This window comes from Protopterus annectens, chromosome 6.part0 (genome assembly GCF_019279795.1).
Source record: "Protopterus annectens isolate FY-2018-M chromosome 6.part0, PAN1.0, whole genome shotgun sequence".
Lineage (NCBI taxonomy): Eukaryota > Metazoa > Chordata > Ceratodontiformes > Protopteridae > Protopterus > Protopterus annectens.
Window position 1 is genome coordinate 873,541,454 of NC_056737.1, and position 23,540 is coordinate 873,564,993.

The following is a 23,540-nucleotide window of genomic DNA, read 5'->3' on the forward strand; positions in this document are numbered from 1 at the left end:
CCCTTTACATCAACGTGCGACAGACAGACCTGTAAATAATTAGAAAACTATAGAAACATGACAGCAAAGCTATCTGGAGCTCCAAGAATGAAAAAGCCAACAGAGTATACCTTCAAGTCATACAAAAGCTATAGTAGGGTTGGGATGGTGGCCTAATGGTTAAGGTGTTTGCCTTACAAACACACGGTGCGGGGTTTGAGTCTCTTTAGGGATAACTGGCTAGGCTTAAAATGGCTCGCAAGGGCAGTTAGCTTAGTACTATCTATGAACCCAAGTAGTATCTTGTACCAGTGGGAAAGGAGGGAGTGTAGGTTTAGGAAGGACAAAAACAGACTACACAGACACAAAAGTTATGTACTTACCATAACAATGCATCTCATGTTGCCTTTTTTGTCCAGGTCTCCAATTAGTATAACCCTAGGGTGGTCTCATAGAAGGATATTTCAGAGTAGAGCAGAACTAGATGCTGCTTTGTTTCTAGAAATGATATCAAATCAAATTTGTAATGAGCTATGAAAGTACAAAGACTGGACCAAGTAGCAGCAGCACAAATATTTATAGAAGTTTTGGATAGAAAGGCAGAGGAAGTGGAGATTGACCTTGTGGAATGAGCTCATGGTGGTTATGTAAAGTCAGACCTTTTTGTTTATAAACATGAGATACAGATCAGTGAGCCACCATGATAGGTTCATAGGTTCATACTAGGCTATCTGCCCTAGGGCATTTATAAGCTTAGCCAGAGTGTGTTTGGCTTTCGCCACCCATTTTAAATTAATTTTGCTATGCCCTTTTTCGAGGTTAGTATACTGTGCCTCTGTCTAACAGTGACACAGAAGTGATACCCGGGGGTAAACCTACGATCTCCCATCCACTCATCAAGATTCCTCTTGAAGAGAGTCAATGAGGGACTCTGCCTAACCTGGACTAGGATTTTATTCCAGAGTGAAGGGAGCCTCTGGGTTATGAATCTGTCCCTCTAGCATGTCATATTTATTTCAGTGCTGAGGTTCAGGTCTCTCGAGCACATAGCTCGATGGGATTTGGATTTTCTGAGGTAAAGCATGTCCATTAATTCCAGGTTGGACATGGCTTTATACGTCAGGCACAGATCGCCTCTGAGCAGGCATTATGCCACTGAGTAGAGCTGGAGTTTCTTTAACCGGGCAGCATATGGCATCTGTTTGAGCCCTTTGATCCTCTTGGTGAGGTACTTTTGGGGTCTTTCCAGTTGCTGCAGGTGTCTGGTAAGGTACATCCCAAAAGGGGCATTGTACTCAATTATGGGCCTGATGAGGGATGAGTAAAGAGGCACGATGACCTCTCCTGATCTAGATGTGAATCCCTTCATGATTAGGTGGGCTATATAAAATGTTTTGCTAACCACTTTGGCCACGTGGTTGTCAAATGAGAGACTGCTATCAACTTGGGTCCCCAGGTCCCTAATTACTTCTTCTGTACTTAATGGATTACCACCTATGTGGTAATTTGTGGGCACTTTGTTTTTTGCCAAAGGGGATGACTATACACTTTTTGGCGTTTAGCTTGAGGCCATGGCTCTGGCACCAGTTGTCTGTTTCTATGAGGCCCTTTTGGAGGATGCTTGTGCCGGCTGGAGAGTCGATTATGGCGACCAGTTTGCAGTCATCTGCGAATTTGGTCAGCCCCAGTCCTTCCGTGTTGGCCTGTACCTCCGAGAAATATATACCGAACAAGACAGGTCCCAGGACTGAGCCTTGTGGGACGCCACTTGTAACTGGTTTGGAGTCTGACATGCTCTGAACCTGTCAGCTAGGATGTTGGCAATGTCTGTGGGTTCGGTGTATTTTTTGTCATTTTGGACTAATTCCCACCCAGGTTCCTAACATAGCTAAAGGACTATCCTTAGTGTCCCATGCAATTTTTCTCTCGAAGCTGGCCTTAGACGATTTTATGAGTGCCCGTAGTTTTTTGCTAATACTGATCAGAGATGCCTTCCCTTTTTGGGATTTTGCTCTATCATGTAGTAGCTTCCTCCTTCTATTGTATAGCTCGTTTATGGCTGGGGTCCACCAGACAGGACCATCTGTCTTTGGAGGATTGGGTCTTGGTTTTATTTGGGAATGCATGATCCATGCATTCCTGAAGGTGTTCATAGAAAGCGTTTATAAAGGATTCTGCGGTCTGGGCCGTATTTTCTACAGGCCAGGGGGCTTTGAAGGATTCCACCTCGGTTTTGAGGAGTGTGAAATTTGCTTTAGAGACATTTTTCACTGTGGTTTTCTGGGCAGGGGGTGGGGTCGGGATGTGAATATCCAGTGAGATTAGTTTATGGTCTGAGCTTACCAGTGACGGATACACTTCTGGCCTAGAGCATAGAGTCCCCATGTTGGTGATGATCAGGTCCAGTATGTTTTCCCCTCTTGTGGGAGTGGTAACAAGTTGTTCCATAGCATTTGAGTTTATAAATTCTAGGAACCTTTGGGCTAGGGTGTTGGAGATAGAGTAATGCTCCCAGTCTATGTTTGGGTAGTTGAAGTCGCCCAATATAATGGTGTTTGGAGAGACCTTCATATTTTCCAGTGTTCTCAGGAAGGCAGAGTGGGGTTCCTGGGTTTGGGAGGGTGGTCTGTAGCAGGCTATAAACTGGAAGGCAGTTTTACCCACTGTTAGTTGCACATGGATAGTCTCTGATGCTTCCTGCTGTGCCACCAACCTGGAGGTGTGGGTATCTTTGACTAATATTGATACTCCCCCCCTCCTTTTGTGGTTCGGTCCAAGTTTTGGGGCCGAAAAGCATGGTATGAGGTATAACCTGGTAGTGCTGGGGTGCTCTCGGGAGCCTTGAACCAGGTTTATGTTACTGCACAGATATCGATGTTCTCCATGCTAAGGAGAGTTTCGAATGCGTGCATCTTGAGGTTTAGACTTCTGACGTTGAGTATCATTACTCAGTTTCTTATCCCTTGTGATACCTATGGAAGTGGGTTTGTCTTTTGAGCCTTGCCTAAAAAAGGCACTATGGGGGTAGCAAGAGCCTTTGCCAATATCCGAAAGCCCAGGGGTGACTGGTGCAAGCCGTCCCTAGCGAAGCATCGTGGCTTGTCGAGCATGTCATCCCAGGCTGACAGGCATTGGATCCCCTTTGAATGACACCAATACTTAAGCCAATTGTTGAAATTTATCATCTTGTCTTCATATTGTGGCATCATTCTTGGTGAGGGTAAGATGCTACTCAAGGTCAGGGTCATACCGGCCTGGGCTACATGCTCAGAGAGCTCCTCTGTCTCTTTTCATGTAGTCCAGGGAGGTACATCTCAGGTCATTCACACCAGCATGGACAATGACAGTCATACTTGAACTTGCCTTGGAGTGACCTGAGTGCTTGTGTTATGTGGCAGATCCTAGCGCCAGACAGGCAGCTCTCCGTGACCTACTCCTTGTTCAGCCTGGTGAGTGGGACGTCAGTGTGCCTGATGATAGTGTCATCTATTACAAGTGTATCAGGTGTGTTTGTTTAGCCTTAAGGGTTGTGACTGTTCGGCACACTGGCTTTGTGAGCTATGTGTTGCACGTGTTTTGTTTTGGGGTAGCGGTTGCTTGGGTGTCTGCTTTGGAGGTCTCTGCTGCTTAGGCAGATTTTTATTTAGAGCCTCTGAGTATGTTTTTGTGTGTTTATGTGTTTGGTTTGCTGTCATAGTAGGTCTATGTGAGACTGGAATTGTAGTGAGTGTGGTTTCCTTCTCCTCCTGATTGGTTACGCCAGTACTGAGTTGAGAGAGCTTAGCCTCCAGTTTGGCTATATGGTTGCATCTCTCACATGAGTTGGAATTTGTTGGGAGGAGGAGAGGGTTGTCAGTGTACATGAGGCAGTTGTAACATTGCCTCAAGATTCCCAGATTCACCAGATGGACCGGAGAGGAGATTGACAACTGACCTTTGGATATGCTAGAATAGTATTTGGAATTCCTTTATAGTTGAAAAAAAAGGGCCAATGGGGAACAAGGTACTCAAGGGGAGTTTGTGAGGGTGTAGTGCTTTTAATTTTTTAGTGATGACTTATATAATTGCTTTAGTGAGCAAGTGCCAGGTAACTTAAATGCAATGTGTTACAGGTAACTTAAATGCAAAAACGACAAACAGTAACTTTCTTTCAAGTGAAACAAGGAAATAAGTACAGTAAGCAATGCAGATATCACTAGGGATCCACAGAAGTGCTGAAAAGGCACGTTTTAGGTGGAATTAATGTGAACTTTGACACAAACTGTCTCAACTTAGCTCTTGGAAAAAAAATAAACTTGTCATATTTCCAAAGTTTTCATTCTATGGAGATACAATCTCAGTTGTCTCAACATCCAGCAGAAGTGCCATGTACTCACTTTTACTGGTGAATTTTGGACAAAAAACTGGTAAGTTAATGGACTGGTTAAGGAAGAATTCAGAAGCTACTTTTGGAAGAAAGAAGTGTTTGGGGGCAGAGAGAAACCTTGTCTTTATGACAGATAATACATGGTGGCTGTCTGGCAAGACAAAGCCTGGAGTTCAGATACTCATCCAGCAGATGTAATAACAACTAGAAAAATCTTCCAGGGGATCAAAGTGCTGCGGCTTACAGTTTCTCTTCCTCTTAGGGGGCCTGGAGGAAGCCTTCGCCCACGGTTCCTTAAAAGAGTGCTCTCCAGATCTCACCAGAATAGGTCTATTATTCCTCTGGTCCTAAAAGAGCCTGGTGATTCTAATCTCAAGGTTCCAACTCCTGTGATATACAGGGGTGAAACTGATACCGCTGACACAATGAGTATGAAGGAACTAAAGGTAGCTCCCTTATGCACTGTGGAATCCAGCAAAATGCCCTTGGCCAGCATAAAGACGGACTAGACTGATGAAATCCTGCAATTCCACCCTATCACTTTTGAAAAGAAGGTGGCAGGTAATGATGCAACTCCAAACTAGAAACTCAAACTGCTCAGTGTGCCTTAACCTCTTTGGAAAGCTTTTCAACAGCTTAACAGTACTGCTGAAATGCCCAAAGAGTTTTAAAAAGAAGTTATGTATCTACCATAACGTTCCATGTTAGTTGTCTTCTTCTCGCCTTCTTTCTTGCTGGTTAGGTTCGGAGCCGATCCTCGGCTCCGACTCGGCCATCTTCGAAAGCTGCTTACTGGCTCGAGGCCCCCTATATCCCATGATGCCTGGCGCTAGATACCCAGATCTCGTTTGGCAAATCTAACTGCAGACATAATAATAATAAAGGAATCCTATCCTAGAATGCAAAAATCCTACTGGGGAGACTACTAGTCAGAGAGGAATAGCCAGAGAAGACTCAGCCAGTGAAAATGTCAAGAACAACTCTTCTCGGTCCACTAAGACGGGGGATGGAGGGTGGGACGCAAGAAAGAAGACGAGAAGGCAACTAACATGGAACGTTATGGTAGGTACATAACTTCTTTATGTTAGTTGTCTATCTCGCCTTCATTCTTGCTGGTTGGGACAGTGTCCCTAGCACCTAAAATCCTGTGTGGCTCATCGGAAAAGACTCTTCAGAACAGTGGAACCAAAAATCAGCTCTGCTCCTGGAAACCAAATCCAACTTGTAATGCGAAATGAAAGTATGTGGGTTGGCCCATGTAGCCGCAGCACAAATAGATTCCATGGGCAACCTAGCCTGAAAGGCCACCGAAGTAGCTAAAGCTCTGGTGGAGTGACCTTTTGGTTTGACTGGTAATTCTTTATTCCTGAGTTGGTATATGAATGTGATAATAGAAGTCAACCACCTGGATAAGGTTACCTTGGAGACCTTGCTTACCTACTGCATAAGACAGGAAAAGTTGATCTGATTTTCTAATGTCTTTGGTTCTATGCAAATAAAAGCGTAGCTGCCTGTGAACATCTAAATGATGCAACTTATATTCCGCCCTACTGGAGTGGTTAGGGGAAAAACACAGGAAGGTCTATGGACCAATTCAAGTTGCTCTCTGAAGAGACCTTAGGAAGGAAGGAAGGATTAGTCCTAACAGCAACCCTGACAATGTGGAACATGAGGTATGGGGGATAGATAGAAAGAGTCTGTAGTTCCGAAACTCTTCTGGCTGAAGTAATAGCTACCACAAAACGGGTTTTCCAAGATAAGAAGCTGCAGGTTCAAAAGGGGGCAAAATTAGCAAAGCTAAAATCAAATTTAGATCCCACGGTAGTGGAGGCTCTCTCACTGGGAACCTGAGTAGAGTGGTTCCTTTGAGAAAGGCTTTACACAGCTTATGGGACATGATACTGTTTTCCGAAAGGCCAATGTGAAAATTAGAAATTGCAGCTAACTGAACTCTAATTGAAGCGGAAGCGGACCCAGCATAGAAGAGCTCTGCGAGAAATTCCAAAATGTAGTGTACGGGGGCTGAAAAGGGGTCTATACCTTTAGACTCTGCCCAGGAAGAAAAACATTTGAACTTACTTAAGTTTTTCTGGTCGTAGACTTGTGTGATGACAAAAGAATTTCACGCACAGAGGGGGAGATATCTGGGAGCCTGGCTAAGGTTGGAAGTGGAGCAACCAAGCCATGAGCTGGAGAGAGTGTAGGGATTGGTGCAGCCCGCCCGATTAATGTATCAGGAGGTCTGGAACTAGGTCCAGAGTCCAAGGCTGCTCGAGAAGATAACTATGCAGGAACGGGAACCATATTTGTAGAGGCCAGTAAGGAGCAATGAGGATCATTTTGCAACCCACAACGGTAGCCTTCTGAATTAGCTTCGGGATGAGGGGGAAGGAGGGAATGCATAAATAAGTCCCTGGGGCCAATTGTGGACTAGAGCATCTCTGGGGGAATGTCTGGGAAGTGGAAGGAGAGAAAAGAAATTGCTGCACTTGCTGTTGAAGGGAGTTGCAAAGAGGTCGCAGCAAGGTTGGCCCCATTTGCGGAAGATTTGGTCTGCAACTACCTGATTCAGAGACCACTCGTGAGGCATGAGAATTGCTCTGCTCAGTGTCTGCTATGACGTTGGACCTCCCAGGGATGTGCACTGCAATCAAACCGTTGGGAAGAGATCGCCCACTGCCAGAGTCTCAAGTGCTTCTTGACATAGGGGGGGTAGGGACTTGGTTCCGCCCTGCTTGTTGATGTACCACACTACGGACATGTTGTCCGTTTGAACTGCAATGGTCCCGGTAGGAAGAGAGTCCTGAAGAGCCTGCAACGCTAAGAGCACGGCCCTCATCTCCAAGACATATATGTACAGATGATACTCGTGAGGTTGCCAGGTGCCTTGGACGGTTTTACCCTGATAATGCTCCCCCACCCGATCAGGGAGGTGTCCATGGTCACCATAGCCACTGGAGGGGGAGAACAAATGGTCTGCTGTGGAGCACTGATGTGGAGACCATTCACCTCGCAAGGTGCTTCTTGCATGCCTTCTTGCATGCCTGAATGATCATAATGTAAGACGTGGGAAGTTGTTGGAAGGACCACTGGGTGAAAAGAAGCCACTGGAGAATCCTCATGTGAAAACGAGCTAGAGGGATAAGTACGATCGCTGCTGCCATGAGACCTAACGTTTGAAGGACAAACCTGGCTTGAATCCTTTTGCATGCTAATAAAACCCTGACATGCTGACGAATCACTAACACCCTGTCTGGTGGGAGGCTCACTAACATGTCTTTGGTATTTAAATTTGCGCCTATAAAGGTGATAGACTGACAGGGCGACAATGCAGACTTTTCGAAATTTATTGTGATACCAAGCATGCAGCAAGTGTCGATAGTGCAGTCACTGGCTCGCAGAAGGTGATGTCTGGTGGTAGCAGTGAGGAGCCAGTCGGCGAGATATGGAAACACCTGGAATCCTTGCCATCTCAGGTGAGCGGTAACTACTGCCATACATTTGGTAAACACCCTGGGGGCTGTGGTGAGACCAAAGGGCAGAGCTCTGAACTGATTATGGCTGGCTCCCAGCCGGAAGCGAAGAAATCTTTGAGAGCGTCTGTCCATTTTGATGTGGTAGTACGCATCCTGAAGATCTATAGAGCACATCCAATTGTCCTGACCCAGAAAGGGTAAAATGGACTGAAGCGTGACCATCCGGATCTTCGTTCTTTGTACAAACTTGTTTAATCTGCTGAGATCCAAAATGGGTCTCCAGTCCCCTGTCTTTTTTGGTACCAAAAAGAACCTTGAGTAAATTCCAGATCCTTGTTGGTCTGCTGGGACTTGCTGGATGGCGCTTTTTCTTAGCAGTTTTGACACTTCTTGCACTGCTTGGTCCCTTAGAGTGGGTGGAACGTCTGGAAGGGACTTATTTGACCTTAAGGGGGTGCAAACGAAGGGAATTCTGTAGCCTCCGGATATGACGGACTGCACCCATTTGTCTTGTGTTGTGTCTTGCCAGGCTCTTGGGTACAGCAATAATCTTCCCCCGACTGCCTCCAGAGGTGAGCAGCCAGGCAACCCTTCAGGGATGCTGGAAGGGCTTGTCAGATAAAGATTCTCTGCTGCCCTGGTTTTGCGGACCCCCCTCTGCCACGAGGGCATCATCTGTTATTGTTCCCTCCGCTGCCCCTGGAAGGAAACTCACCATGTGTGTCTGGCAAGGATCCCTGGGATTTCCGGAACCACATTTTTCCACTCTTCTGACCCTTGGGATATGGACTGGAAGGAGTGGAAAAACGGACTCCTACAGCAGAGAGTCTTGCCTTCCTGCTCACACCTGGTAAGGGTATCCTTCACCTGTGATCCAAAGAGAGAGGAACCATCAAAGGAGGTGTTGGTGAAAGATGCTCTGAAAGGTTCCACAAAGTTACATAGCCGCATCTAAGCGTGCCTGCTTAGGGCCACACCAGTGCCTGCGGCTCTACTCACCCCATCGGCTGCATACGAAATGAGCCTCATGGAGGAGTTTACTACTGAATTAAGAGTCGCCAGCTGGGAGGCTGCCTAAGCCTGGGCCCCCTCAACTGATGGATCTTGGAGGGCATCTCCAAGCTCTTTCAGGAGATCCCTCTGAAGACAGGTAAAATGGCACAGGTAATTCAGGGACCGCATGGAAAAGGTCACCGACGAGAACATTCGCTTCACATATTTGTCCTTCGTCCTGGACTCCTTGTTAGGGGGATGGACAGATGAAGTTTCAGCCAACTCCTTCTTTGTGGCCGCTGCTACCACCATGGCATCAACGTGGACACTTGGTCAAGAACTGTTTACCCTGCGGGGCAGTGATGAATTTGGCAGGTCTTCTAGGGGTCGGTTCCACTGTGTCTGGAGCCGCTCATGCCTTCCAAGCCACCACAGACATCAGTGGGTCGAAAGGCGGAGATACCCAGGAGGTGGAAGGTCGGGATCCAAACGCATCCAGGAATACAGACATCCTCGGAAGGGCTTAGGGTAGTCCAGTTCCCCCCTCTGCCTAAGCATCTCAAGGATGTCTGAGAAGGAGACATCTTCAGAGGGGGATCCTGGGGACCCTTCCGACTCCTCTAAGTTGGTATCCGATGTGACAGACTCAGGGGAGTCAACATGCTTCCTCTTGCATTTTCTCTTGCGAGGTGGCTCCTCTGAATGATCAGGGGAGGCCTCGGAAGAGGAGGATACACCCAAAGGGGGTGTCCTGGAGTGCTGGATCCCCACGCTTGGAGTCTGGAAGAGGGGCAGAGGCTGACGCAGGCACCATAGGGGGAGGAGCTGATGGGGTCGATCGTGGGACTGACTCAGGGGCCAGTACACTCCTCATCACCTCAAAGGCATCCCTGCCTGGACACAGAGAAGGCTCAGGCTCCGAAGAAACCAGAAGACCGCCCCACACAGAGGAGGATGGCTCCAAGACAGATGAGGGAGCAGAGCTTACCTGAGCCGAAGAATCTAGAGGGAGAGTGGGGTCGGACAAGGGTCCAATGCCACTCGCCCCCTCGGAGTAGACTAGGGAGTCTCGGCACCCAGATCCCTCCAGGGAAGGTACCATGGGAGGGATCGGAGCAGACGACGGAACCAAAAAAAAGGGTATCTGCAACGACAGTTCCATGACTCGAACCCCAACGAGCTCCGGCTCCGAGCTCATAGGATGAGTTGGAGGAGGAATATCGACAGCTGTGGACGGGGCCGAATCCTGATGAGGAGGGCTGGACAACATTTTGGCTAGGGCCTGCAATTTTAACAGTCTACTGACCACTCTTTCCAAGTCATGGTCGGAAAGTCTAGGGGACCGAGAAGAGTGGGATGATCGATGACTCCGCTCCGATTGGAGCAGGGGCGACTTCGGAGCCAAACGTATCAACTCCAAAGGAGGAGACCTGGATCTCTTTTGACTCTCAGCTGGCTCCGAAGACCGTGTCGGAGCCGACTGGGAGGGAGGGACATCGGTTCCAGCCGGAGCAGAGATGAATTGTGTGGCTTCACCCAACGACGGCTCCGAACTGGGAGCAGACGGTTTAGGTGGCCTGGAAGATTTCACGGGCTGAGCCTTCGCCGGTGAATCTTGGGGTTTAAGCATACCCCTCAGGATCAATTTATTTTTGCGCTCCTGCAGGACTCTTGGACTGAAAGCATGGCAGATTGAACGAGAGTCCTGCAGGTGCACAGCGCTCAGACAATAAACACAAGAAGTGTGACCATCTGTCAGAGACATCCTCTGACAGCATGAGTCACACTTCCTGAATCCGGACAGTTTAGGATCCTTGGACATCCTGGTGGAAAGCCAAGGACAAGAACACACACAGATAGGTTAAAGTAACCATCCAGTAAAATGTAACACACTATAGTTACCACAACCCACTACAAGTACCACTACAACAAAAACTATAGAAAAACTATCACTAAACTTTAACAGTTAATAGAAGAATTTCTTTTTTTTTTTTTTTTGAAGAGATAGAGAGAAAGGTTAACCTCTAACTAAAATGGAAAAGCCTTTCTAAGGAAAGGGAGAGAAGGGGGGAGGGGGAACTCTAACTTAAACGAGTTTCTTGGGAAAAGCTAACAGAAGAGAAGAAACTAGTTACAATACAAAAGTCTAAACTAACGACTAATTCTACACTAAAAATGACAGCTTTTAGAAGAAAAAAATACAATAATAAAGCTTTATACGACCTGAGCCAGTAGAACAACCTCGCGGCAAACGAGATCTGGGTATCTAGCACCAGGCATCATGGGATATAAAGGGCCTCAAGCCAGTAAGCAGCTCTCGAGCTTTCAAAGATGGCCGAGTCGGAGCAGAGGATTGGTTCCGAACCCAACCAGCAAGAATGAAGGCAAGATAGACAACTTAACATCTTTTGATCAAGGTAATTAGACTGTTTTACTTTTCGACACCTCAGACATTATTTTAGAGGAAAACCTATGTGCTTTACACAACATATGGGACAGCTCTCCCCCCTGCCGACCTTCTGCCGCCACTTTATGGATTCTGCATCAAAGTCCAATATTACGGATCCTTTCAAGGATAAATAATCCATTTGCGAAAGAAAACATACCAGATACGGCCTAGAAAGCCTTAACTGGGCTCTCCTGGACCAACTTCCAACAGTGCACATTTGCCCCCTTGTAGTCCATATGTCTGTTTCTAAAATATGAATCCTTTCTACAGACAATTGCCAAAATTTTGTTTTAAGATTTTAAATTGTATATCTGTAATTTCTTGGCTGAAGTTGTCAGTTTCATTTCTCCTGCATGGTCACTGAGGTAGAATCCTCAATCTCTCCCCCCACCGCCACCCCCAACAGCTTCTTTTTGGAATTTTTCTAATTATCTTATCGGTCTTCCAAAGTATCAAGATAGATCTAAAAATTCCAAATGGAGGGCTTAAAATGCAGAATATCAAATGTCATTAAGAGATGAAACTCCTGAAAAGAAGGGATACATGAAAGTTGCATCAGAAGGTAAACACCAGAACAAAAATCACAATTTGTTTAATTCAAAGGTATGGGAAGGAGCAGTGATATGCTGTATCACAGTCTTCCCCAATATAAATTCTAAAAATCACACAATACTGGAGGCAACTTTAATCCAGCAGTTGGTTAGTCTCCTGCCTCACAGTGCACCCTTCATGGTAATATAAAGGGTATGCGAGGGCTAGGGAAAACAGTCCAACACACATGGAAACTGTCAAATGGGGCAGCTTTTTAACAGTTGATACTAATGCTGCTGCAGTTTATAGTTCATGTGGCACCCAGTTTAGCTGCTGGTATTCTAATGATGCACACAATCCAACCTTCTACTGAAATACTTAATTCAGATGTTATTCTTGCAAGATAGTACCAGTTTAACGACGGAAATGATGGAAACGATGTCATATGGACAAATATTACATTATGCAGGTTTCAACAAGGACAGTAAAACTGAAACTTTTTTTTCTTTATGTTACTGCACATTAGAGTTGTGTCTTGTTCACCAAGTCAGTGTAAAACATATATCTTTTAAAAATCTTTAGAGCCAGAACTGTAATGACCAATAGTCACACACTCGTGCTAAATTCATTTTCAGGATTATCTATATACATTGTTGTAGATGGGATACAATATCCAAGTAAAAGGAGATCTTAAGACTTCATACCTGGCAGGGCAACAAGTTCTATCGATTTAACATTTACTCAAAGATTAGGCAACATAGTTATCAGAGGGCAGAAACCCGACAGACTCAGAGTAAAGGGGGGTACTTAAAACTAAAACCAAAAGTTTTACAATTTACTCTTTCCCCCATTCCTTTTTACTGAGAAAGTTTGACTGGGTGGGAATCCCTTTTCAGTGGAGGCTCAGAGAAAAATCACACTGTGGTTGCTGCATCTAGCAAAAACAAAAAAGGCACTGCAACTCTGTTGAGCATCTTGTAATTAAAAATCTATGGGAATCAGGTTATTACATCGCTCATCACAGACGCCTAAAGGAATAACTAAGGGTACTGCCAATCTGAGACCATGACAGCAGGAAACAAATGGAAAAGCAATCTAATGTCACATTAGAGATGGACTGCAATGAGGAAAATAGTCTTTGCTGAAAAATAATTAGGGTAATATGGCAATAACTGGCCCATTATACTGTAAAAATCAGAAAAATAACACTAATCACTTAAGTCTAATCCAAATCAACCACTACCGCTCAACTTAAAATACACAAAAATATTCCCCCGTCAGTTCACTTCAGAGCTACTTCAAGGCAGAAAGTAAAGGCATGCTTGTTCAAAACATGTTAAATGTCAAAGAGAAATGAGCAACATTAACATTACAAAAATAAGCAAATAATCTTAAGCATCCATTTAACAGATTTGTCTTGTTAAATGAACAGCAAAATATCTGTCATCCTTCTCAAGATTATACATTAAGTTTCTAGAAAGTCAAATGAAATGCATAAGTAGAGTTAAATTCTCTAGAACAAGCTGAAATGGATACCAAACCTGTTACAAGGTTTGATCTCTAAAATGACTTCTAACAGGTCTGAGCACATAGCAGAAATTAAGTATTTACCTGATTTTACAAAGCTTAAACTGAATTTTGTGTAGGCTTATTTTCTTGACGCAATCCATCCATTCAACTGTGTATAACTGTAGCCATGTGCCCATTTACAACATATATACATGCACACACATATATATATATATATATATATATATATATATACACACACACACACATATATATACAGTACCTTTTCTACCCACATTCCACCAATTTCTTCTCCATCACCATAGGTAAGGTACATTTCCAGGCAAACTTTCTTAAGCTCTTCCCGAAGTGCAGTCATTTCCCCACGGTGATATTGAACACCAGGGAAAACATCAGACAGCAGACTAAAGAGCAGAGGAATGTCTTCAGCAACCAGCTTTGGTACCATTGTTTCACAAACACTCTGGATCAAAATCTACAGAAAAAAAAAAAAGAAAAAAGAAAGCATTACTTTTTATGTATGATGATTTAATGAAAAAAGGTATCACTACAATGCCTCTGAAGTAACAGATCACCAATTATAAAATTAACTTGCGTGATAAAAAGCATGAAAGAACTAATTGTACTCAGACAACCACTAGGTTTTCAAAAGTTACATTTTAAAATAAGGCCATAATGCCCACTTCATGTGGCGGCAAAGAAGCATCGCTTTTACAAAAGACCTTAAAATTTGTCCTCAGCATATTTTACTTGTGATACACAAACAGAAAAAACAGCTGAGTGTGCCTCAACACAAATTATGACATTCCTGCAAGTACTTGGCTTTTGAATTTCTGAGAAAAGCTAATAAATACAAAACACAGTAAAAAGAAATATGTAGTTAAAAATGCAAGTGACAGGAAACAACTGAAGTGCAGATGAGAATCAATTCAAAAACAAACTGACAGCAGAAGAGAGACAGGTTTATACATGCAAAAATTAAAAGAAAATTAGCCAACAAAACTAAAGTACCAGACATCTTCTGAGTTGCAAAGGCTGCAAGACTGACCAGTGCTTATTCACCAAGCCTTCCCGCACCCAAATCACATTGTTTTTAAAATGTGCCTTTAAGAAAAGCAATTTATCTAGGTATAAACCATTTGTTCAATGTTTAATTCTTTACTTGAAAGATATACAAGTTAACATTAAACAAGTACCTCTTGTTCTGGAAGGTTTTCAGCAATAGCGCCTTCATCAAGAACCTCACCACGTTCTTCCTTCTCCCTTTTTATTTTCTGAATCCTCTCTCTCTTCACATTACCTGCACTCACTAAAACACTCTTCAGAGCTCGCAAACCAAAATCATAGTGACTCTGAGAAGACAGCTGTTCATCACACAGTCTAGAAAAAAGTTAAGAATTTCTAATAAGGTTTCTTGCTAAAAAATTCCATTACTGTAATATATTTTGGCACACACAAACAAAGACAGATTCTGGTAAAATACAATTGTGAGGGTACTCACCAAAACAGCATCTCTTAGAGACCCTTCCTGTAAGTAGCATTAAAACATGGGCTGTTACTTGCCAACACTGACAGAAAATCCAGATTCTTCAGTAGTCTGAAGACCCTTTACACTAGCCAATGAAAGTATCATGCACTTCATGTACTGCCACCAGGCAACGTGAGCCCCCATAAAGTGCTGTCAGGTGGCAACTTCTGTTCTAAAACTAAAAGCCCCTAAAGTTTGAATAAGTCATTACATCTTTGCAGCAGCTCAAAGCCAATCTATGACTAACACTGAAAACACTCCTACATACATCTCTTGAATATACAACAGAAATATTTTTACTGTACCAGTTACCTACAGAGATACGTTTTCTTAAGGTTTAAAGCTGCATTATGTTTACTCTTGGCAACAGTGACTTTTTTCTGGAGGACCCACAACATGAATGATTTCATGGTCAAGTACAAAGAATACTCTGGGAAGATAGCTCTGCAAGCACTGTAGAACACAATAACAAATCAGAAGCCACAAAACTGGCCTTTCTTCCAAGACCATACTCAAAATAACTGCTCACATATCCAAATAGTTTATGCAAACTGTACACCCTCTCAGTGAGGTACTCCCCCTGACCTCAAAAGAAATGAGAGGGGGACCTCCACACCCCAGCGAAACATCAGGATCTGTACTTGCAGGAATGGAAGCACCAAAAACACCAGTGGGAAAAGTCCACCATTCTGGTGTCTGATATTGATCAGATACAAAAAAAAAACGTTAATACATTGAGACTCTGCAAACAGTGGTACCTCACAGGATAATGCAATATACCCATTCTTAGGCATACAAAAGACCGCCAACTACTAGCTGCTATTAAATGCAAATATGTTCTTACATTGGTTGCTTTTTTATGTTTATTCAGTTTGTGAAGTATTTTTTCATTTCCAAGATGTTGTTGACATGGCATCCGATGTGCTTGATAGCTAAGAAACTCAACTTACACAATGTTCCCAAGTTGATGCGGGGAACTTAACTATTCGACTGGGAATTATGACTAAACGCCTTGATGACCTGACAGAGTGGAGTCACTATCTCAATGTTCTGTACTTTCCTCACAAAACAGTTCGATGTTACAGAATGAGAGGTCTGTAAGAGATTCGCCCCCAGGTGCTTCTATATATATATATTGCACCACTAGTTTGGGACAAAACCTTTCTACTAATGATCAAGGTAATTAGAAGTTATGTACTTACCATAACGTTCCATCTGAGTAGGTGAATTTATTTGTCTGCAACCTGTGGGTATGGATCCGATATCGGATCTGAACCGGCATGGTTTATCCAGCTATGGATCCGAGCTCCTAGCTCCTCCCCTCACCCATAATGCCCTGCTCTCCATACATGACCTCAGATCGAGTTTGCCCTGTATCAAATACTCTAATCAAAGGGTAACACATTATATGCAGGAAACTGACAAGGCCAGGGGGATAGGAGGGCGGGATGGTTGCAGACAAATGAATTCACCTACTCAGATGGAACGTTATGGTAAGTACATAACTTCTAAATCTGAAGTAGGAGATTCATTTGTCAGCAACCTGTGGGACAGAGTCCCCAGCTACCTGAATCTTGGACGGCCGTCATGGAAGGATATTCCGGAGCACCGCGGAGCCAAAGGATGCTCTACCTCTAGACGTGATATCCAGCTTGTAATGAGAAATAAAGGTATTAGATGAAGCCCAAGTGGCTGCTGAACAAATGTCATCCAGAGGAATCCTAGCCTTAAAGGCTGCTGAGGTAGAAACAGACCGGGTTGAATGAGCATGGACTCCATCCGGTGCGGACCTACCGGAAGCTTGGTAAGCTAATAGAATACACTGGGAAATCCAGCGTGACAAGGAGACTTTGGAAATTGGTTTACCCAGATTGAATTTGGCAAAGGAAATGAACAATTGGTCGGATTGCCTGTAACCAGCTGTCCTGTTAAGATAAAAACGAAGCTGCCTGTGAACATCCAATGAATGCAGCTTGTACTCGCCTTTGTTCTGATATTTAGGAAAGAAAACGGGGAGGTTGATGGACTGATTAATGTTTGCTTCCAAAGCTACCTTAGGAAGAAAAGAGGGATTGATCCTGAGGTACACACGGTCCGGATGGAATATCAAGTAAGGCGGCTTCATGGACAGGGCTTGAAGTTCCGAAACTCTTTTGGCTGAAGTAATGGCTACTAAAAATGCAGTCTTAAGAGATAAGAATTTTAGATCTACTGTGGCCGCAGGCTCGAAGGGGGGAGCGGTCAAGGCCTGAAGAACCAAGGAAAGATCCCATGGTGGAACCGCCTGCTTGACAGTGGGTCTAAGCAGAAAGGTGCCTTTTAGGAAGATTTTACATAACTTGGCAGACATGAGAGGCCCAGAGTCATGACCAACATGATAATGAGAAATGGCCGCTAGCTGAACTTTGACCGTGGAACTACTGGCACCATCATTAAAAAGAGTGGTAAGGAAGTCTAGAACCACGGGAAGAGGAACCGTGAAGGGATCTAGACCTTGCCGCTCCGTCCAAATGGAGAATTGCTTCCATTTACTGCGGTAAGTTTTTCTGGTAGAGGGTTTATGCGCCGCTACCAGAATGGCCTTAACGGGAGACGAAATACCGGGAGTCCTGATTAGGAGTGGAACTGGAGCAGCCAAGCAGTCAGCTTCAGGTTGTCCAGGTTCGGAGATGGTAGGTTTGATAGGTGTGCTATCAGATCCGGAATGGGATCTAGAATCCAAGGTGGATTCACTGAGTGAGACCTTGGGTAAGGGAACCAGATCTGCCGAGGCCAGAATGGGGCTATGAGGATCATTCTGCACCCCAACCGAGAGGCTTTCTGAAGAACCTGGAGCATCAGAGGCAGAGGGGGGGTATGCGTAAAGAAGACTGGGAGGTCAAGCATGCACCAGAGCGTCTCTCGGGGAATCCCCTGGAGGAGGGATTAGAGCGAAAAACTGTCGCACTTGGTGTTTAAGGGAGAAGCAAGGAGATCACAACAAGGAGTTCCCCACCGTGCGAAGATATGTTTCGCTACTTGAGCATTGAGAGACCACTCGTACGGGGAGAGAATGGTGCGACTGAGCTTGTCCGCAAGGATGTTGGACCGACCCGGAATATGCATTGCGATGAGAAAGTGGTTGGTGGAGATCGCCCATTCCCCACACTCTCATGGCTTCCCGACATAAAGGGTAAGACCTGGTTCCCCCCTGTTTGTTAATGTACCAGACCACCGACATATTGTCTGACTGAATCGCAATTGTTCCCCGGGGAAGAAAGGCTTGAAGTGATTGCAACGCCAAGAGCACGGCCCTCATCTCCAGAACATTGATATGCAGGGAGGTCTCTTAGTCGTTCCACGTGCCTTGGACCATCCGTCCCGCAAAATGCCCCCCCCACCCGAGGCGAGATGCGTCCGTGGTCACTGTGGCAAGAGGGGGAGATGCACAAAAGGGACGGCCTCCTTGGAGATCCTCGGAATGGAGCCACCACAAGAGAGACCGCTTGCAAGCCTTGCTGATTGCAATGGGGTGATGCAGAAGGAGAGAAAGATAAGACCATTGTACTTGAAGCGTCCACTGAAGTACCCGCATGTTCAAGCGGGCAAGTGGGAGAAGAGAAATCGCTGCTGCCATGGACCCTAGTGCCCTCAGGACCAATTCCGCCGGAACTGAGCTGGAGTGGAGGATGGCCCGCACCTGGAGTCGTAGATTCTGAATTCTGTCGGTTGTGAGGAAGGCTCTTAAGTTCCTCGTGTCCAACCTGGCACCTATGAATTATAACAACTGAGTAGGGGCCAGGTTGGACTTTCCTACATTTATCGTGATGCCTAGCCAGGGAGCTAGCTGAAGAAAGGAGTCTTTTGCCAAGGATAGTAGATGCCTTGATGGGGCGGTGAGAAGCCAGTCGTCCAGGTACGGAAAGACCTGCACCCCCTGAAGCCTCAGGTGGGCCGCAACCACTGCTAATACTTTGGTGAACACCCTGGGGGCTGTGGTGAGACCAAAGGGAAGGACCCTGAACTGGTAGTGACTACCTCCCAGCCGGAAGCGAAGAAACCTCCTGGACCGTCTGTCCATTAGTATGTGGTAGTACGCATCCTTGAGGTCTATAGAGCACATCCAGTGATTCTCTCCCAGAAGGGGGAGGATAGATTGTAAAGTGACCATCCGGAACTTCTCCTTGGGACCTGCCAGGTTTAATAGGGACAGATCTAAAATGGGTCTTAGGTCCCCCGTCTTTTTTGGCACTAAAAAGAACCTTGAGTAGAACCCTGATCCGATCTGGTCTGGGGGGATGGGCTGGATGGCTCTTTTCCTCAGCAGATAGCCAATTTCTGCTGAAGCGGCCTCCCTCTGATCGGGTGGAACGTCGGGGAGGAATTTTGGTTTTGGGACGTGAAGGAAAGGGATTTTGTATCCTCTGGATATAATACGGAGGACCCAGCGGTCTGATGTTATGGACTCCCACGCCGCTAGGTGCTCCGAAAAATGTCCCCCGACTGCCTCCAGAGTGGAGCAGTCGGGCAACCCCTCAGGGTTGCTGCGCGGGTCGCTCAGAGAAAGGTTCTCTGGACCCGAAATTCCTGGGAGCCCCTCTGCCCCTGGGGCGGTGTCCGCCCTGTCCTCCTCTGCCATGGAAGGACTGGTTGTCCAGAGCGGGTTGGGATTGCTGTGACTTCCGGAACCACATCTTCTTCTGGTCCTTTTGGTTCCTTGAGTAGGACCTCTGGGGCACAGAGAAGCGGACTCCGACGGCAGACAGCGTCTTCCCGTCCTTCTCGCTCTGGACCAAGGTGTCGCGAACCGTCTTGCCAAAAAGGGCAGAACCATCAAAGGGGACGTTCGCGAAAGACGCCTTGAAGGGCTCCGTGAAATCTCAATGGCAGAGCCAGGCCTGGCGTCTCGTGACTAGGCCTACTCCCTGCAGCACTAGCGGCTCCCTCAGTAGCATGGGAAAGCAACCGCATAGAGGTATTTGTCACGGACCGAAGAGTGGCCATACGGGTGGAGTGCAAAAGTTTGTCCTCCTCCGAGATGGACTCTGGGGGGGATGCAGCGTATTCTTTGATAAGATCGCGCTGCATCCTAATCACATGTGCCAGGTAGTTCAGCGCCCTCACTGAGAAGGTCGCTGAACTAAACATTCGCTTCCCCAAGCGGTCCATCATCTGAGACTCCTTGCTCGGAGGATGGACTGAGGGACTCTCCTGGGCGAGTTCCCTCTTGGTGGCTGCTGCCGTCAACATGGCATCTACCAGAGGTCCCTTACTCCAGTGGGCACGGTCAGCAGGGGGGCTGAGAATCCTGTCTGGCCTTTTGGGGATTGGCTCCACGGTGTCTGGTTCCTTCCACGCCCTGGTGGTAATAAGGTCCACCAGGGGGTCGGCAGGAGGGGACACCCAAGAGGTAGACGGGCCCGCTTCGAATGCCTCCAAGAACACGGACTCGTCCGAGGAAGACTTTGGGGCAGACCACCCACCTCTTATACGAAGCATTTCCATGATGTCTCCAAAGGAGACATCCTCGGGGGGTGATCTTGGGGGAGCCTTCCCCTTCCTCCAAGTCAGTGTCTTCAGTTAAAGACTCGGGGGAGTCTATGTGCCTCCTTTTACACGTGTGCTTGCGAGGTGCCTCCTCGGGGGCTGTCCGAGGAGCCCTCGCAAGCAGTGTCTAGTTCCACAGGAACTGCTTGGGGCATTGAAACGGGCTGTCCCAGTGGCCGGGTGACGGAAGCCTGACCCAGAGCAGATGGAATGCGGGACGGAGCCAAAGCAAGTGCCGGGGGTCCGGAAGCCCTCAACAGAGCCCTCTCCACTACATCAAAAGCAGAAGGGGAGCCGGCCTCGACCAAAGGATCCGACAGTCGGCTCCCCCTCGGATCCAAGGAGTGGATTGGAGCCGGCGCCGAGCCCCTCGGATCCGAGGGACCAGTGCGCTCCGACATGGACGGCGCCGAAGGCACACTGAGTCCCTCGGATCCGAAACTTGGGCCAAGGCTCCGAGAGGTTGGATAAGACACACTCGAGGGCAGGGTCGGATCCGAAGTAGCCAGTACTATCGGAGCCAACCCACCCCCGGCTCCAAAGCTGCCCTGCTCCGAGCGCTCCGAACCCGGGTAGCGGGTCGGAGAAGGAGCTATGGGCTTGAAAAAGGGGGTCGAGCTCCCCCCCAAGGGGGGGGGGTTGGCAGGAGCACTCCCATCTGCATCTGGGCCTGGATGAACCTTCGCATCATCCGGTCCAGATCGGCGTCGGAGAGACTATAGGTCGACCTCAAAGAGGCTACCGAGGTAGGCCTCGAGTACCGCCTCGATAGCCTCGAAGGAGGTCGGGTCTCCTCCTCTTCAGGTCCCGGTGAAAAGGTTGGGGACCGGAGCCGAGGAGGAGGAGAACCAGTAGCTAGAGAGGCCGGAGGAGAAGCCTGCTTAGCCGGCGGGGCCGAGACAGAGGTCTCGGCCCGCTGCTTGTGGTGCTTCTCTCTCCGGTCCTTCTTCCTAGCTTCCCTCTCCTCCGAACCCGTAGAGGGGAGTTTGAATCCCGGGAGGTGGAGCGGGAGCAGGTAGGGCAGGTACCGCAGGAGCGGTAACTACCAACGGGGCGGAGGCCGAAGCTGAGTCCGGGGGTAATAGTCCCCGCCAAGACCAACTTCGACCTCCGCTCCTTCAATGCCCTGGGGTTGAACCCTGCACAGATTGAACATCCAGAAGTGAGGTGTTCAATCCCAAGGCATCGAACGCACCGAGTGTGGCCATCCGCAGGGGACAGCTTATGGCCACACTTGGAGCATTTCGAAAATATCGCCTTTGGGGCCTCAGACATTCTTTTTTTTTTTTTTTTAAACAAAAAGGAAACTAACAAGTTAACTACCCAGTCACACTAAAGGCCCCAAAGAAACCATGCGCACACAAACTACGCTACCAGCGAGGGGAAAGAATTACAAAAAAATATGTAATTTAACTAAAAATTTGTTTAAAGGGGTGAGAAACCTAAAACTTTCACACAAAAAACTATTTAACAAAAATACCCTTAGTAAAATACTAAAATATCCCTTAGCTGAAGGAGCTCAAAGATCAAGCTGTCACCATGAACGCGGCAAACTAGATCTGAGTTCATGTAGGGAGAGCAGGGCATTATGGGTGAGGGGAGGAGCTAGGAGCTCGGATCCATAAGCTGGATAAACCATGCCGGTTCGGATCCGATATCGGATCCATACCCACAGGTTGCTGACAAATGAATCTCCTACTTCAGATACATAGTTATACCACTGCTACAAATACTTTGCTGACTGGAGGGTATACGGCAGTACCGATACCTTCTACGAGCCAGCAAATTGTACAACTCAACAACCCTCTGGGGGGCTTAATGGAGAACCAGACTTGACAGTGTGGTTAAAGGACTTTCCAAAACTAACCACACAGAACTCAGAAGTTAATTTGGTGCAACCGGCTGGGAGAGGTGAGCAAAGTTTAGTTACTAACTTGAAAACTTTAGACTACAAACTACTGAAGCACAAAAAGCTCCAGTTAGAAATTAGAAGTTATGTACTCACCATAACATTCCATCTGAGTAGGTGTATTCATTTGTCTGCAACCTGTGGGTTATGGATCCGATATCGGATCCGAACCGGCATGGTTTTCCAGCTATGGATCCGAGCTCTCAGCTCCTCCCCTCGCCCATAATGCCCTGCTCTCCCTACATGACCTCAGATCGAGTTTGCCAACAATAGAAATACCCTAAAAAGGGTAACACATAATATGCAGGAAACTGACAAGACAGGGGGATAGGAGGGCGGGATGGTTGCAGACAAATGAATGCACATACTCAGATGGAACGTTATGGTGAGTACATAACTTCTAAATCTGAGGTAGGAGATTCATTTGTCTGCAACCTGTGGGACAGAGTCCCCAGCTACCTGAACCTTGGGCGGCCATCATGGAAGGATATTCCGAGCACCTGAGCCAAAGGATGCTCTACCTCTAGATGTAATATCCAACTTGTAGTGGGAGATAAAGGTATGAGATGAAGCCCAAGTGGCTGCTGAACAAATATCATCCAGAGGAATCCTAGCTTTAAAGGCTGCTGAAGTAGAAACTGACCGGGTTGAATGGGCATGTACTCCCTCTGGTGCGGGCCTTCCAGAAGCTTGATAAGCCAATAAGATGCACTGCGAAATCCAGCGTGATAAGGAGACTTTGGAAATTGGTTTACCCAAATTGAATTTAGCAAAGGAAATAAACAACTGGTCAGATTGCCTATGACCAGCTGTCCTGTTCAGATAAAATCTAAGTTGCCTGTGAACATCTAAGGAATGTAGCTTGTATTCACCTTTGTTTTGATATTTAGGAAAGAAAACAGGGAGGTTAATGGACTGATTAATGTTTGCTTCAGAAGCTACCTTAGGAAGAAAGGACGGGTTGGTCCTGAGGTATACACAGTCCGGATGAAAGACCAAGTAGGGAGGCTTGACGGATAAGGCTTAAAGTTCTGAAACTCTCTTGGCCGAGGTAATGGCTACTAAAAAGGCCGTCCTGAAAGATAAAAATTTCAGATCTACCGTAGCCGTAGGTTCGAAAGGGGGAGCGGTCAAGGCCTGAAGGACCAGAGAGAGGTCCCAAGGAGGAACCACTTGCTTTACAGGGGGTCTGAGGAGAAAAGTACCTTTTAGGAAAATCTTACACAATTTGGCAGTCATCAGTGGACTGGAGT

At 46.6% G+C, this 23,540-nt stretch overlaps 1 protein-coding gene across 1 annotated transcript in view; it reads right to left on the reverse strand.

Moving 5' to 3' along the window:
- The window catches only part of DYNC1H1 (dynein cytoplasmic 1 heavy chain 1), a 3,754,902-nt gene that overhangs the window by 2,026,913 nt on the left and 1,704,449 nt on the right, over positions 1 to 23,540 (reverse strand). Inside the window, exons 41-42 of the mRNA XM_044073590.1 lie at positions 14,521 to 14,704; positions 13,587 to 13,799 (exon numbers count right to left, since the gene is read on the reverse strand). Coding sequence (XP_043929525.1) covers positions 13,587 to 13,799; positions 14,521 to 14,704 — 397 coding nt within the window. The remainder of the gene's footprint in view (positions 1 to 13,586; positions 13,800 to 14,520; positions 14,705 to 23,540) is intronic.